The sequence below is a fragment of the Acromyrmex echinatior genome, chromosome 6, assembly GCF_024713525.1.
Source record: "Acromyrmex echinatior isolate Ae372 chromosome 6, ASM2471352v2, whole genome shotgun sequence".
Classification (NCBI taxonomy): domain Eukaryota; kingdom Metazoa; phylum Arthropoda; class Insecta; order Hymenoptera; family Formicidae; genus Acromyrmex; species Acromyrmex echinatior.
In genome coordinates, this window is record NC_141857.1 from 15822716 (window position 1) to 15838974 (window position 16259).

At 42.3% G+C, this 16259-nt stretch overlaps 3 protein-coding genes across 6 annotated transcripts in view; 2 read left to right on the forward strand and 1 right to left on the reverse strand.

The window, feature by feature from the left end:
• Positions 1–16259, reverse strand: part of Gclc (glutamate--cysteine ligase) — a 117886-nt gene that overhangs the window by 75005 nt on the left and 26622 nt on the right. The window lies entirely within an intron of this gene.
• Positions 6803–8213, forward strand: LOC147909576 (uncharacterized). The gene has a single exon (XM_087407206.1). The coding sequence runs from the start codon at positions 6803–6805 to the stop codon at positions 7355–7357; it is 555 nt and encodes a 184-aa protein (XP_087263332.1). The 3' UTR covers positions 7358–8213.
• On the forward strand, positions 8298–8839 carry LOC147909577 (uncharacterized). The gene has a single exon (XM_087407207.1). It carries the CDS (start codon positions 8304–8306, stop codon positions 8826–8828), a length of 525 nt encoding a protein of 174 aa, XP_087263333.1. The 5' UTR covers positions 8298–8303; the 3' UTR covers positions 8829–8839.

Genomic DNA, 16259 nt, shown 5'->3' on the forward strand with positions numbered 1-16259 from the left:
AATATGGCCAACCCTATACATATCGCATATTTTTTAACATTTATATACGTATTATATACTAGTATTCTAATTTACTTTACTTATTTTATGTGTTATGTTTTTTATCATTTATGCTGCTCCATACATAAATTGTTACAAATAATTATACATTTTGTATACTCCAAAACGAAGATGATGATGATGAATGGGAAGTAATAAAAAAAAAAAAAAACGTTTATATACTTATATTCTTTTATATACTTATATTTTTTTATATACTTATATAGATATATTTTTTTACATGTAGAAAAAAATATGTGAAAAAAAAATTTTATCAAATGACATTGTTTTTGTGTCCATGAATTGTGCGATCCATTGAATTCCAGCCACTTGACGTACACCTTGTCTCCCTTCCTGCGCAGTACTTTCTCCACGAGATACACGTCCGGATGAGTAGCGCGATGCAACTCGTGCTCGTAGAACGCACCAGCGACGGATTTTCCGCGATAGTCTTCGAGTAGATAGGTTACGGGATTGGTACGCTGCACCTTAACGATCGTAAACACCTCGGTGGTCCAATTTGGTGTATAATCCTTCTCAAAAATCGTCTTGTACTTGCTCACGCGTACCGAATCGCCCACTTTGAATTTTGCTGGACCAGCGATTTTTATCACGCTGTACACCGTGTCCAAGAGTCTTTCGGCGATCGCGGGAGTTACGTTGGCGGGTCGCATGCCGATAGTGCGATGCTTGCGCGCATTGTAATCTGATACGAGACGCGGCAGCTCGTCGATCCACTTGTAATTGCCGTTGAGTGTAAACATCTTCCACATATCGCTTTTGAGTGTACGATTGAACCGCTAGACTACCGACGCTTTCAACGTCGAATACGTGGAATAGTGATTAACGTTGTGTTTTTTCAAGATTTTCTGCACACCAACGTTTGTAAAACTCCTTCTCCATATCCGTTTGTAAATTTTTAGGACATCTTCCACTTGCTCGAATTATCTCAACAATAGCATCAGCCGTCTCGCTTCCACCCTTGCTCTTGAGCGGTACGGCCCACGCGTACTTGCTCAACACATCGATGACGGTGAATATGTAGTGGTGGCCTCTGTTGAAACTCGAGTACGGATACATCTCGACAATATCAGCCTGCCATAAATCGTCGTATCCTCGAACTATGACGCGTCTTCGTGGAAAATTTCTTCTCGCCGGAGCGTGCAATCGACATCTCTCCGAGCTAATTTTTCTCTTTTCGCTGGATTTCTTTTTCATGATTCGACGTGTAATACAAAGACCAAAAGTATTTTTTTCTCGCTGACGCCACTAGACTGATTCGTTTCGTCGATACACAATTTAATTTATAATAAGACTGGCTTCGCAAAGTTCTTCAATAATCGACAGCATCTCGTTGTCGTGAGCGTTATTGTCCGCTCGGTGCGAAGCGTCGAGCAATCGTAGACGATCCACCAGCTCGTTGGGATCGTCCCAGAGCACGTAATCGATCGCATTGTCATTTAATGTCATTGCGTGAGGTAATCCCTTTCCAGATTTCTTCTTCTGTTTCTTGTGTGTGATCGACATCAACGGCGCGATTACGTATTTGTACTTATATCCCCTGTTGCTCAATAATCGGCCCTGCGAATGATGCTCGTGTTTGTACGCATTCGTCGCCAGCAGCATGCTCTTGTATTTGTTCATATCGTCTTCCGTGTAAAGGAGATCGTCGGGAATTCTCTTGAAAATTAACTCGTAAAGACCGGGTGAACCGGCGTATCGTACGCCGTCGATAATTATGTTGTCAGCATCATTCACGTCGAAACATTTATTGCCAAACATCAATCCATCCTTGTGTAGGTAAACGCCGTATACATAATCTATACCACTCTTCTGTTTATCTCGCGCTCCCCTCAGGACAGCCTCGACGTACTTTTGACCCAGCGGACCCAAGCCGGCTTGCAACGCCTCTCGACCTTCCGACGTTTGCAACTGATTTTGAACCTTTGTTGCTAGCGAGTCGTCCGTCGTTTCGAAAACGTTATCCAACGATTCTATCGTCGGTACGATCATCGTACGCGGAGTGGAGGTTATCGGCTGTACACGATCGTGCGATAGATCATCGGATTTATCCGAAATCGCGGAACGCTCGAACGTCTCACTCTCTTTCTCTCCCTCTTCCTCCTCCTTCTCCTCTTCTTCTTCTTCCTTCCTCTCGCGTTTGGAGGCAGACGCTGCGTCATCGTCACGCGACTGTCTCTTTATCGCGTGCACACCGGGGCTGTTAACGATTTGTCGCAGCGGTTTGATAGGCATAAAATGTCTGTCCAATGCCATGTTTTCCTCGATTCTACCGGTTTTCAGAGCGCGATTTTTCTTGCGGATCGACTCGCTCGTCTTCTCGATCTCTCTCGCGATTTTTTCACGCTCGCGCACATCAGCCATGTTCGTCTCTGGCGAAGTATCAACAACGACTAGTCACGTTACAGTATTGCGAACTCGTTAAATCCTTTTCTGTATCTCCCGTCTTTAAGCGCACTATCCTTGTCTATTACTAAAAATCCATATTTTTTTTGCCAACAGTCACTGCACAACGTGCAAAATTCGTCGTAAGACATGTCGGTGTTCACGTGATCATTGTAAACGTGTTTCAAGTTGGTACAATCCTGTTTGAACAGGATCAGTAGGTTCGCGTTGTCGCGTATCAGATGTTTAGGTATCCTCGCGTACGTCTGACAAAGATAGAAGCAGTCAACGTTCGCGTGGCGACCCATCGAAAAATATTCTCTCACCGCATCCTGCTTGTCGCATGCCACGTCATCAAAGATAAAAATAGAATTTGGGCGCGCCTCGTTCGGTGGAACGATGTCGCTATTGTTGGAAAACGTAAAGTAGCCGATTTCATCGATAAATGTAAATAAATTTTCGAGATATCGATACTTTGGCTATTGCAATGATTTCGAGTAGACGTACACGTTCTCGAAACGTACGCCATTTGGACTCTCGAGCAAACTTATGAGAACGTTGGTTTTACCACAATTCGACGGGCCGCAAATGATCGCGCGTATAGTACTCGGCAGCATTTCGCTGTGCTTGCGCTTCTCCGCACTGCCTCCCATCATTTGCGATTTCACGTCACAGTTTGTGACACGTATCGTCAGCGGTTGCAGCACGAATTTCATGCTCACACTAAAGATTACGCGCTCTCAAACGATTATTTAAAGGTGCGCGAATCCGCGAATCGCGCAGTAACAAAATGTATCTCGCTGTGTCATCCTTCCGATATTCGAGATTTGAGCGCCGAGCAGTTATATATACCGAAGGTCGTACTCTTACGCGTGTACGGTGAATACATCGAACACGTCTGGGACAAGCTTCCGGAACACGTGAAGGCAGATTCGGAGGTTCGAACTTATCGTCGCTGCGACGAACACTACAATCAGCCGTGGCAGCGGACGCATATCGACGGCCCTACACCGAAGATAAAGGATTGTAGCGAATGTCGGCGTCGCGCGGCAGTCTGCTAAATCGAGCGATAAACGCGCTTCCTTTCAAGTTACATATTCCGGGTTATCAATTTTGCAGTCCGGGCACTCGACTTACGAAACGATTAACCAGAGGAGACGCGGGCATAAATCCGCTGGACGCGGCGTGCCGAGAACACGACATTACGTATTCTCGAAGCAACGATCTCACCGATAGACACGGCGGACAAGGTACTCACCGATAAAGCGCTAGGACGCGTCGTCGCGAGAGATTCGGCTCTGAGCGAGAGAGCCGCCACAGCTGCCGTCTGGGCAGCGATGAAAGCCAAGACCAAGATCGGCATGGGCATGAAACCGAAGAAGAAATCGACGAAAAAAAAAGCGGATACTTCCGACGGCGAAACGAGGCGGTGCGTTACCGTTTCTACCAATGTTGGGTGCACTCGGGTCCTTGATCGGCGGAGCAGCCAGCGTGGCGAAAGCGGTAAACGATAGCAAAACCGCGCGACGTCAGCTCGAAGAGCTGCAACGTCACAATCGCGCGATGGAACAGGGTCGCGGACTGTATCTCGCTCCGTACAAATATGGACGCGGACTGTATCTCGGTCCATACAAACATGGACAGGGCGTAGCTGCAAAGAAAAAAAAAAACGTCAAAAAGACGATAAAAATGCCATCTGGCGCAACTACCAATGTACAATTGAACGAGCTCGCGAGACGTATGCTTGTACCATACTTTAGAGGCGTTTTCATGTGTAACGCGTTACCGACGAGCGGTGTGCGCCGAAACGAAAGCGGTATCGTGAATCTGGACGATGCGACGGGGCCTGGTACTCACTGGGTAGCGTACGCGAAGAGGAACAATCGCGTCATGTATTTTGACAGTTTCAGCAATCTTCGACCGCCTAAGGAACTGGTGCGATATTTCGAGAACAACGCTATGGTGATAGAGTACAATCGCACGTCTTATCAGACGTACGATCAGAGTTTCTGCGGACAGATGTGTCTGCGGTTTCTGCAAACGGTAGACGCGCGTGAATTTAAAAAGCTCGACGAGGTGCTGTGAAATCTTAGTATTAGTCGAACGCTTTTTTCCATCATGTCGTTGACGCTTACGCTGAGCGGAAAGAGCACCGTCCTCGCGGCGAATTACTTCCCCGCCATAGATTTGAGTGACGGAGATTACGAGCTCGGTTTGGTGATTTTTGAGACTTATCACACGATACCGAACGTGAACGAATCGAACAACAAATTTTATTTCATCAAAGACGACGTGGAAATTACAATTCCCGAGGGTTCGTATGAAGTGCGAGATATAAATGAATTTCTGAAACGCGCGATTTTACGAAAACGTCCGCACCGCGACGCACTTGAAACTTGATGTAGTGGGTGATGACAATAACAATAACACTGATGATGATGATGATGATAATGATGAGGGTGAAGAATACCCGATTACGCTCCGCGCAAACTACAACACGATGAAATGTGAGATTAGATGTGCGTACAGAATAAACTTTGACAAGTCCAACAGCATTGGATCGCTGCTGGGATTCTCGTCGAAGCGTATACTGCAGCCGCGAAGGTGGCACGAATCGGACGTGTCGATCAACATAATGAATGTAAACGTTATCCGCGTAGAGTGCAACGTGACCGCGGGTGCATACAGCAACGGCAAAAGCGTGCACACGATACATGAATTTTCGCCGAGCGTGGCGCCAGGATATAAGATATCGGAGAGGCCGACGCAAATCATTTACTTGCCGATCATCGCACGGAGCATTACAGATCTAACGATACGCATCGTCGATCAAAACGACGATTGCTTTTCGAGGAGAAGAGATCACCGTTAGATTGCACGTACGACGGCGACAGTAATAACGTGAGCGTGAAATGATCGTGCTGAACGGAACGGAGCGTACGCAGAGAGATAACGTATCCTTTACAAGGTCGGTGACGCCACAGCTCGATAACACTCGCTCATCCAGCTGCATCAGGAAGAAGAAACTCAACGCGATGAACGTTACATTTTTAAAGTCTTTGGGATTCGCGGTGCGCAACATTTGAGATGACTGATATCTTAAACATTAAAGACGAGCCGATCTTCGACGATCGCATCAAGATTGAGACTCACACGTACAACCCGTTCGCCAACACCACGTTTGGGTAGCGACGAAATAAGAATACCCATACAGCAACAGGATCTGTATACACTGCCGTACGAAAGCTTTCTATATGTCGAGGGAAAACTGACGAAGAACAAAGTGGTCCAGGGTGCTTATGTGACATTGGGAAATAATTGCGTCGCGTTCATATTCGATGAGATTCGATATGAACTCAATGGTGTGGAGATTGACCGTAATAGAAATGTGGGTATAACTAGCACGCTCAAAAACTATGTAACAGTGTCATCCGACAGAAGCGTGATTCTACGGAATGCCGGCTGGGATGCGCAGACTACTGCAGCCGGATATTTTAATTTCTGTGTACCGCTCTACGTACTGCTGGGATTTTGCGAAGATTACAAACGCGTGGTGATCAACGCTCATCACGAGTTGATTTTAATACGAGCGCGCAACGACAACAATTGTCTGACGGAAGATCCAATGGTAGAGCCAACGCTCGAATTATTCAAAGTACAATGGCGAATGCAGCACGTGTTATTGAGCGAGATAAATAAGCTATCGATGCTGCGCGCTTTGGAGAGCGGACGATATCTGAGCATGGCTTTTCGTTCGTGGGATCTGTACGAATTTCCGCTCTTGCAGAGCACAACCAAGCATTCGTGGGCCATCAAGACGGCTACTCAGCTCGAGAAGCCGCGCTACGTTATTTTCGCTATGCAAACAGGTCGAAAAAACGTCATGTTCCGAGGATGTAAGTCGATTCGACGACTGCAAATTAACAATGCGAAACTTTATCTGAATTCGAAATGTTATCCGTACGATGACTTGAATCTGGATTTTGATAAAAACAGATGTGCGATTCTGTACGACTTGTACGCGCGTTTCTGCAAGGGCTACTTCGGATACGAGTATCTCGAGCCGAGTCTCACCTTTACAACTTTTTTACGTAATGGTCCATTCGTGATCATCGATTGCTCTCGACAGAACGAATCAGTCAAGAGTGGCACCGTGGACGTGCGATTAGACTTTGAATGTAAAGAGGATGTACCCGCAAATACAACAGCCTATTGTCTCATCATACACGATCGCGTGGTTCAGTATAATCCATTGACCAATGTTGTGCGCAAAATCATCTAAGATGCACCTCTGACACGATATAAGATCTACGATACGTCGCAATCGACCGCAATCGACCGCAGTCTTCTCGACAACATGCTCGTGCCAACGTTCGTGGATCTGCAAGGATTCATCCTTAACAAGAAATTTATCGTGAAGGAAGTAGCGGTGTTGAAACAGGGGACCGTTCTCACGCATTACATTTTTACGAGTCCCATGCCATGGAAATTTTTGACAAGATCCGACAGGTCTTGCGCCTCCTGGTTGATTGCTTATCACCATGGATTGCAATGGGAGGACGGGACGATCCCGTACAACGAGGCGAAACGTCTAATTACGATGGCTGTATTTGAAGATGATGCTGTCGTGTATGTCAAGGGACGCAAGAAACGAACGTGGCTGCAGAACTTGCTTCTGGACGATGAGCGAGAACGCATGTACATCGAGGCCTTGGACGCAGTTTACGAAGACATGGAATCTTTATCTAATCTAGATGTTACTAATATTATACGATGTGGACAACATGTTAAGAATTGCGCGTTACAAAATGTATTGAAAATATATAACTGGTGGTTGCAAAAGAATTTTTTAAATAAAAATACGTTAACGTATTTATTATGTATTTCTTTTCCCTTCCTTTGTAATGTATAAACGTATGTATGTAGTACGTATGTATGTATATATGTATGTATGTATATATGTATGTATGTATAAACGTATGTATAAACGTATGTACGTATGTATAAACGTATGTATAAACCTATGTATAAATTCGTGACAAAGAAAAATACATAAAAGATAAAACTTGATAAAACGTGTCGCGACGTGTCCGATCAGACAGTACATCTGATAGTACATATATGCAATGTATATAGGCAGTATATTAGACTTTTTTTTCATTCAATCGTAAGCTTCAGTTACGAGCGTTAAGACATGGACCGAATAAAGGAATATATACGTCGAAAATCAATCGAGCGAAAGGGGTACTGTCCATTGTCGCCAAGTCCGCCAAGTCCACCGCCTTCGAAGGAAAAAGCGAGATATTGGAAATATCCTGGAGAAAAGGTGTCAAAGTCGCCAACATGCTCATCACCAACGTCATCGATGCCATCGAAATATAAATCATAAAGTATAAGCATTGATAAACTCGCGAACAAAAAAATAAAAAATAAAAAAACGTAGAAAGACTCGATAAAACGTGTTGCAACAGGTTCGCAATTCTTAGAAAAAGAGGGGAGAGTTATCCCCTCTTCGATTCTAGAAGTTATATATATATATATCGCAATTTACGCGGGTGCAATTAGTCTTGCGATACTCGCTTGTACGAACGATTGAAAAATGTACTACGCTGAAGACAGCAACGCATCGTACGAAACGAAGAACTGCAGTAACATGTAAGTTTTAACATTCTATATGCAAAAGAAACGTTTTTTTTTTTAACAGTATGTATATATTAGGTGTTGGAATTAATTCGTAGCGTTTTACAAGTGATGGGAAGTACTTTCATTAATGTATTTTTTAATGCTCATGTGAAATAAATAACATTCTTTCATTAAAAACGCTACGAATTAATTCCAACACCTAATATATACACAGCATGGAGCATCGCAAGATGCGTTTATTGGGTAGACGTTACGATCTGACGACTACGGGCTATAAATTTTTGGAAATTGGAATCAACGTTGGTCCATCGAGTTACGTGGAGATCGCCCTGGGAGATCATCGCGGACATGAACTGCTGCTGTCTCTCGAAACGTGGAAAGGTTTCTACGAGCAGCGATGGAATGTTTACAAGATGCTGCGAAACGAATATAAGGACAATTTTATAAGTGTTGGACCGTTAACCGTCAGCGTTTGCATGCTGAACGATGCTACGCACGTACGTCTCAATTCTTCGTTCGTACGCATGATGATGACCGAAACGACGCTACGACATATGTTTGAGTTTGACGAATGTATCGATGTAACATTTGAACGATTAACCCGACTCGTCGATATGGTTGATGTCAAGTATACGCGATTCTCCAACATCGCGTCCAAAAACGCTATACGCGATAGCGATATTTTTAACAAACATCAGCTCGTCGATTGCGAGCTATTGGCTTTAGTTTTTAATACGTAAAAAAAAAGAAATGATGTAATAATATGTGAATAAAAAAATTTTTTTTGTTCATATCATTATATATATGTACTTTCTTTACTTCCCATCCGTCTATCCATTCATCCATCCATCCATCCATTCATCCTATATCTCGATGCGATATTCTATGATAACTTTTCGTGACGGCACTTATGATCTAAAGTGTTTTGTATACAACTGCCCCTCTATAGATCCTAGGCAGGCTCGCTTCTCAACGGCGAAGATCGATTCTCAACGTCAGTCTTTGCTGAATTTGCATGCTAGTGAAAGTTTTAACGTGATAATATATAACGTGAGTGATTTTTTCCCCAAAGTGTAAAAGTATTCTACTATTTACGCTAAATAGTATTAGGTGTTGGAATTAATTCGTAGCGTTTTACAAGTGATGGGAAGTACTTTCATTAATGTATTTTTTAATGCTCATGTGAAATGAATAACATTCTTTCATTAAAAACGCTACGAATTAATTCCAACACCTAATAGAATATGTTTATTAAGTGATAATATTGTGAATTTTTAAAAAAATTTTTTTTATCGATTTTTTTAAGATTATTTTTCAACGATGAGCAACTTGCAAGATTTAATTCGAATTAGATACGAGTATCCCATGGAAGGGTAAGTTGTTTTTTTTTATCAAACATTTTAGTAATTTTTGCGCTTCATTTTAGTGATTTTGCATCTTTTTACTTTTCAGTACCTTATGGTCGACAACGAGCCGCAAGTCCGGCTACAATTACGGGACGAGGTGGAGGTGCAAATTATCCCCTCAGTAAGTATAACAAATAGATTTATTTTCTATTTTTTTTCTTTTTCCTTTTTAAATTCATTTTGTTCATTTTTCAGCCTGTATCTCGATCTTTTATCCAGATCAGAGGCTTCATTAACATAGCCACTTGGCGAATAAGAAGAAGCGAAAGAGAATGTAACCGGGAGAATCAAGTCGACATGTGGGAAGAAAGGGATTTCTTTCTAGCAGAATTATTTGGTCTCCGACCGTACGAACCTGATCCGGAGCCGGAAGACTGGAATTGTATCATAAATTTATATATGTGAATTTCTCTTCTTATATGTTACATGCTAATGTAACGCTTTTGTTTTACAGAAACGACGGCTATCATTTTTTAATTTCGGGACGCGGCGGTGGTGGTGGCACTGGTGCCTGCGGCGGGGTGGCGGCGGTGGCGACAGGCCCGAAACGCACTATAACTTTTCGTGACGGCACTTATAATCTAAAGTAATATGTGAATAAAAAAATTTTTTTTATTCATATCATTATATATATATATGTACTTTCTTTACTTCCCATCCGTCTATCCATCCATCCATCCATCCATTCATCCTATATCTCGACGCGATATTCTATAGTGATAACTTTTCGTGACGGCACTTATGATCTAAAGTGTTTTGTATACAACTGCCCCTCTATAGATCCTAGGCAGGCTCGCTTCTCAACGGCGAAGATCGATTCTCAACGTTAGTCTTTGTCCTGCTTTGCCCGCGCGCAAGACGTGAGTGATATTTTTTTTTCCCCAACGTGCAACAATATTCTACCATTTAGCGTTAATGATAGAATATTGTTGCACATTTTCTGTGATTAAGTGAAGTGATAATTTTCTGTGATTAAGTGAAGATAATTTTTTTTTATTGTGCAGCTATAACATGCAAAAAGAACAAAAAGTTGAGGAGATTGCCTCCTCCTCCTCTTTCTTAGAGGAGATTCAGAATAATATAGTTGATCTCACTCAATTAAATGTGGATCAATTAAAAGTGTTCCATCGCCTCATCAAAATTTCCGAGGTGGATGATCTCAGGCATGTATGCATTAACAGAATTGCGTTCAAACACCTCATCGACAATCTCAATGAGGCCGTGAAGGAAAAGAAAATGGAAGAGGAAGTAGAAGAAACTAAAGAGGAGAGCGTCTCCTCCTCCTCCTCTTTCTCACAGGAGATTCAGAATGATGATATCATAATTGATCTCTCTCAGTTACGCGTAAATCAATTTGAAGTGTTCGATCGCATCCTCAAGATTGCCGATGAGGTGGACGATCTAAGGCATGTGCGCGTTAATACAGGGTCCGGCAAAATGATCTCCCACATTTTAATCTTTAATAAAAACGCCATTGTAAATGCTATTTAGATTTTATTTTTATTAACTGAAAATTTATGCTATGCCATTTGTTTTTATTGAGTTTTGAAAATTACAGAGTCCAAGTGACGACCATTTTTTTCGATACACATTCGAAGCTGATTTCTAAAAGTTTCCATCACTCGAGCAATAATTTGAGGCGATATTCCTGTAATTTCTTGGCGTATTGCTGCTTTCAATTCGTCAATGGTTCGGGGGTGTTGAAAAACCTTCGCTTTCAGGTAGCCCCAAAGGAAAAAGTCGCATGGGGCAAGATCGGGTGAACGCGCAGGCCACCCAACGTCTCCACGTAACGAGATTACGCGTCCTGGAAACATTCGTTACTTTTCATAAATGTTTCGATAACGAAGGCACGATGCTCGCCCGTCCAATTCATGACGACAACTGAAATGGCAAGGCGCGAGCTACCAACCGACTACGCTAAGCTCCCCCTCTCTTCAATGGTTCAGGGACAGTGGCGGTGCAAAATGTGGGAGATCATTTTGCCGGACCCTGTATAATTGCGCTCAAACAGCTCTTCGACAATCTCGATGAGGCTGTGGAGGAAGAGGAAGTGGAGAAAGAGGAAGTGGAGGAAGAGGAAGTGGAGGAGGACTAAGAATTCAGCGGAGAATAAGGAGGAAGACGGAGAGAGAGTGTGGAGAAGGTAAGAATATTTTTTATTATATAGTTTTTTTCTTTCTTTTTTCTTTAATATTTCTTGTTTGCGTTATAATATTGCCATGCATTTAGGGAGTGGACTCCGCAGTGGCTGTTTGAAATGTATTTTTTTTTTTTAAGGATGGACGCGATGTCTATGGTGGTGGCCCGAAACGCACTTTAGGATGGACGCGGGGTCTGCGGCGGCGGCGGCGGGGTGTGGGGTGACGGCGACAGCGTCTGCAGCGATGGAGTGTTGGGTGACGGCGGCCCCCAATAATATATAACATCACAACATACGGCGATCATCACGGTATCATATCAATAAACACCGATAGCGCTGGGACTTTCCACGCCTCCCCCTCCCTTCCTCGCACCTACCAGTACTCCCCACGCCCCCCTCAGAGGACCTGAGTTAGAACCCGCCTATTATTCCTACTGTGATGGCCACAGTTTTGGGATGCAAAATTATACGCGATATAATTCATATCGATTACCTTCCGTCGAAGCAAACGATCAATGGCGATTACTACGCAGCTTTATCGGACCGTTTCAACAACATTTTAAAGAAAAAACGTCCCCGTTTGGCGAAAAAGAAAGTGCTCTTCCATCAAGACAATGTACGGGTTCACACGTGCCCGCACCGATAGCCAAATTCAACGAATTCCGCTACGAATTGCTTTTACATCCAGCATATTCGCCAGATTTCGCTCCCTGCGACTTTCCTATTTCCAAACCTGAAGAAATGGTTCGGAGGAAAGAGATTCACCACCAGAAAGCAACTCATCGTCGAAACAAAGGCTTATTTTGAAGGGTTGGACAAATCATATTATTCAGATGGCTCGAAAAAGTTGAAGAATCATTGGTTCAAGTGTATCGAACTGAAAGGAGAGTATGTTGAGAAATACAAAATCGATAAAAAAAAATGTGTTTTGGTATGTTTTTCTAAAAACTGATTCACTTGTCCTCGTATATTTCGTTATTTAAAACAATCATGAAATGGAATAACAAAATATGTTTATCACCGAATGTACAAAAACCTTTTATTAAATCGAAATATTACGTAGATATATTCGTTTATTTCATATATTCAGTAAAGTTATTATATGCACAGAAAGTAATTATTATCAGATTTTTATGAAAGTTTGCGTTCAATTTTATTCAACATTATAAAAATTGTCATAATCTAAGCAGTATCCATGAACAATCAAGAATTGTTTTCACCGTAATTTAATGATTAATGACTTTTTTTTTAAACAGAAACTGTAGAATAATTTCCACAGTTTCTGCTGCGGTTCAGTCTTATAACAGTAATCACAGTATGTCAGACAATACTATTGAAAAAATTCAAAATTGTGAGTTATGATGTGACTTTTTTCGTTCATCATCGTTTCACGAATAAGTCGACCTTGCGTGGATCCTCCCGGCTCGTAAGAGCGAGCGTATTTGGGTGTGAATGCTGATTTTCATGCGCCGTTTTAATTTCTTTAATTTTGTAACTTTTTGCGAGAATTTTGAGTAGGGATACAGATGCGAGGATCTCGATAGATGTGTTCTTGAATGTAATGAGCTGCCTCACCCGGTCATCGGAGAAGAAGAGGAGGACCACACAGGGGAAGACTGTTACCGAAAAGGCTCCGGAATACTCCCAGTGGCGGATAAGCGCAGGTCGCTATAATCATTCTATTTACGTCCGCTGTTTGCGCTCTTTTGGTGTCGACCTTGTCTTGCAGAAAAAATTTAGCGGATACCAGAATTTCAGGACGGGAGCCTCTTACATGGAAAAGCAGCACGAGACTCGTACAGAAAGAACGAAAGCATAGTGAAACAGCGAGCTGAAATAGTCTGCCAGACAAACCACAGCGGCCCAAGGTTCAAGAATAACAGCGAAGGACTGGAGAGAAACAAGATTTGATTAACAGAAGACTGATGAAATTAGGATTTCGCGCGGGGCTGCACGAAGTTACATGGCCCACATGATTCGTGAGATCACGCGAAGCGACTATGGGCCATTCTGGCACTTAGAGACTTCCCAGATTGCAATCGGGGAGATTGCCAAAGCTCCGACATGATACTGTGAAACCGAACATGATCCCAAAACTTCACAAAGGAGTGCACATTTTCAAAATCACGTCATTTCCGATTTCATTATGTCGGAACTTTGGCCGATCTCTACCTACAGGATTTCTAGGATGATCCAATCCTAAAGATTCTCATCGCCTGCGTATTACCTATCGAGAATATAGAGAGAGTAGTTATACAAGGGGAATTCTGGACTACAGATAAAGCAACCAACAGACGGCGCTGGCGGGTCGGTCGCGAGAAGAAACTTGATGGGGGGGGGGGGGATAGAATAAGGGAGCGCATAGAGAAATAAAAATATAAAAATGCTACGTAGAGAAAAGATGTAAAAACACAAAAATACTTACCTAATACTCTCATCCCCTGCTGCCTTCTTTGCAGCCGTCACCTCCACCACCTAATGTCCACCTCATCTACCGCCCCCATCCACACAGTTTTTTCAGTCCAAGCGGCAATCTCTGTCACCGTCGCAGCAAAAAATTGTAATAATTCCTCCTCGTCAGCTAAATCGAAGAAGTCGAGCATGAACTCGATCAATTCATCACTCGTTCAAAATATGAAATTAATAATCGGGAGGCTCTCGTCGAGAGTTTCACGATTAACTTCCTTCTCCACTTCGGTGAGAACATCCTCGTCAACAGAGACATCCTCCTCCTCAATTTCGCCGGCCTTCATGAGGAGGACATCCCCCCCCCTCCATTTATTTCTTTCAAATTATAGGATTCTCTGAATTTCATTTTATCATACACCATTTTAAATATAACTGATGAATCCGCGCGCGGACAAGATGTGGACAAGACTGACGCTGAAAAGCATTCTTCGCTGTAGCAAGACTGCTCGGGATTTACCTATGGCAGTTGATGCATATAAAACAAAGTAAATCAAAAAGTGTTGTCGCGAGAAGATCGACATAATACTCATGTGCATTCTATACTTATGATCTTTTCTCTCATTGCAGCTTCCTTGTGATTTCTTTTACTTATTCTCATATGCAAAATACATACATATATATATATATATATGTATATATATATATATATACACACATATATATATATATATATATACATACATATATATATACAGGGTTGGCCATATTTGACGGAAAGATATTTTTTTTTTCAATCATGGGAAACGTCGTTACTCGATCTAACATCTCTGTCAAAAGTTACAGTGTTTGCCAGATCTTTCCGTCGAATATGGCCAACCCTGTATATACATATATTTTTTATTTCTATTGTACTTATACGATTATATTCTAATAATGCTTTTAAAGCGAGCGCAGCGATATTGTCCAAACGCGATGATATCGCGATGATATCGCGATGATGCTGTCGGCACATGTAATATGATACCACGAAAAAGGTAGGAAGGAAAAGAACGAATAAATATCACAAAGACGGAAGGAAAGAATAATTTCAAATACTAAGACATACAGTTTAAATATCCGTTTATTTTTCATATACTATATATTATCATCCTAATTAATAATTCACATTCAATATTTGAATTTTTATCACAAATTATATGTTAGGTGTTTACCGTATCGTATTTGTTGTTTAACGTGACTCGCGATGACATCAATGTAATTTAATACAATAAAAATGTGTTTGCAATTTCGCAAGCGTCGACGTTTTATTAGATTTAGCGTAATCAAAGATTTTTCAAGGACATGCTGCGACAACATGTCACAACATGTTTCGTGGTAACATCACCAATTCGATTTAATATAAATGCGATATTGCCAAATAGTGTACATGTCACGTGACCAAATTTTTCACGAACATTCGACATGGTACGACATGGGATGTCACAACATGTTCGAGCGGTGACATCATCATCATCAATGTAATGTGATACAAATGTCACGTGACCAAGGCCGTGATCCGATTCCTGCTGATAACGCTCATGAGCGTCGTTTGTCTTCGTTTAACATTTGACGAACAACAAAGATAAAATGATTTTAAGCGTTGTGAGCGTGAATCGGACCGCGGCCCAAATAAATGATGTAAAATGAGAAGATTTAGACACAACGCGTCATTAGTCAACGTAAGCGATAACATGACGGCGATTTGATAGAGCAAGCGGCCCAGCTGAATACCAGAGAAGAATACGTCGCATGAAAACAACGATGCGACGAGCTCATAAAATCTGGAAGAGCAGAGTCGTGCCAAACGCCAGCGATTATCGATCAGTGAGAGACAATCAGTGACCGCATGTATCGTGTGACTCCAGAGTTTGACGGATTCGGTGCGTGGACGATTCGTGCACGTGGGTGCTGGATATGGATTTCGATAGCGCGAGATCGAAACAGCGTTCGAGAGTCGTATATTGACAGGCGCGGTGATAAATACTAATCACATCGAGTAGCAGCGATTTTTGGAAGACGCTGGCAGTGTAATGCTAAAGCGAGTGCAAGACACTGAAGACACGGTACTGTGAAAGTGAACAATGGCGATCAATAGCGAGTTTGTAGAGGGCGATAAACGCATCAATAAAAGTATCACCAGCCGAAACTTTCAAATCTTTCGAACAACAGATGTG

Bases quoted from the DNA above. Each gene is read 5' to 3' on its own strand.
- LOC147909577 (XM_087407207.1), top strand. From the start codon at position 8,304: ATGGAGCATCGCAAGATGCGTTTATTGGGTAGACGTTACGATCTGACG.
- LOC147909576 (XM_087407206.1), top strand. From the start codon at position 6,803: ATGCTCGTGCCAACGTTCGTGGATCTGCAAGGATTCATCCTTAACAAG.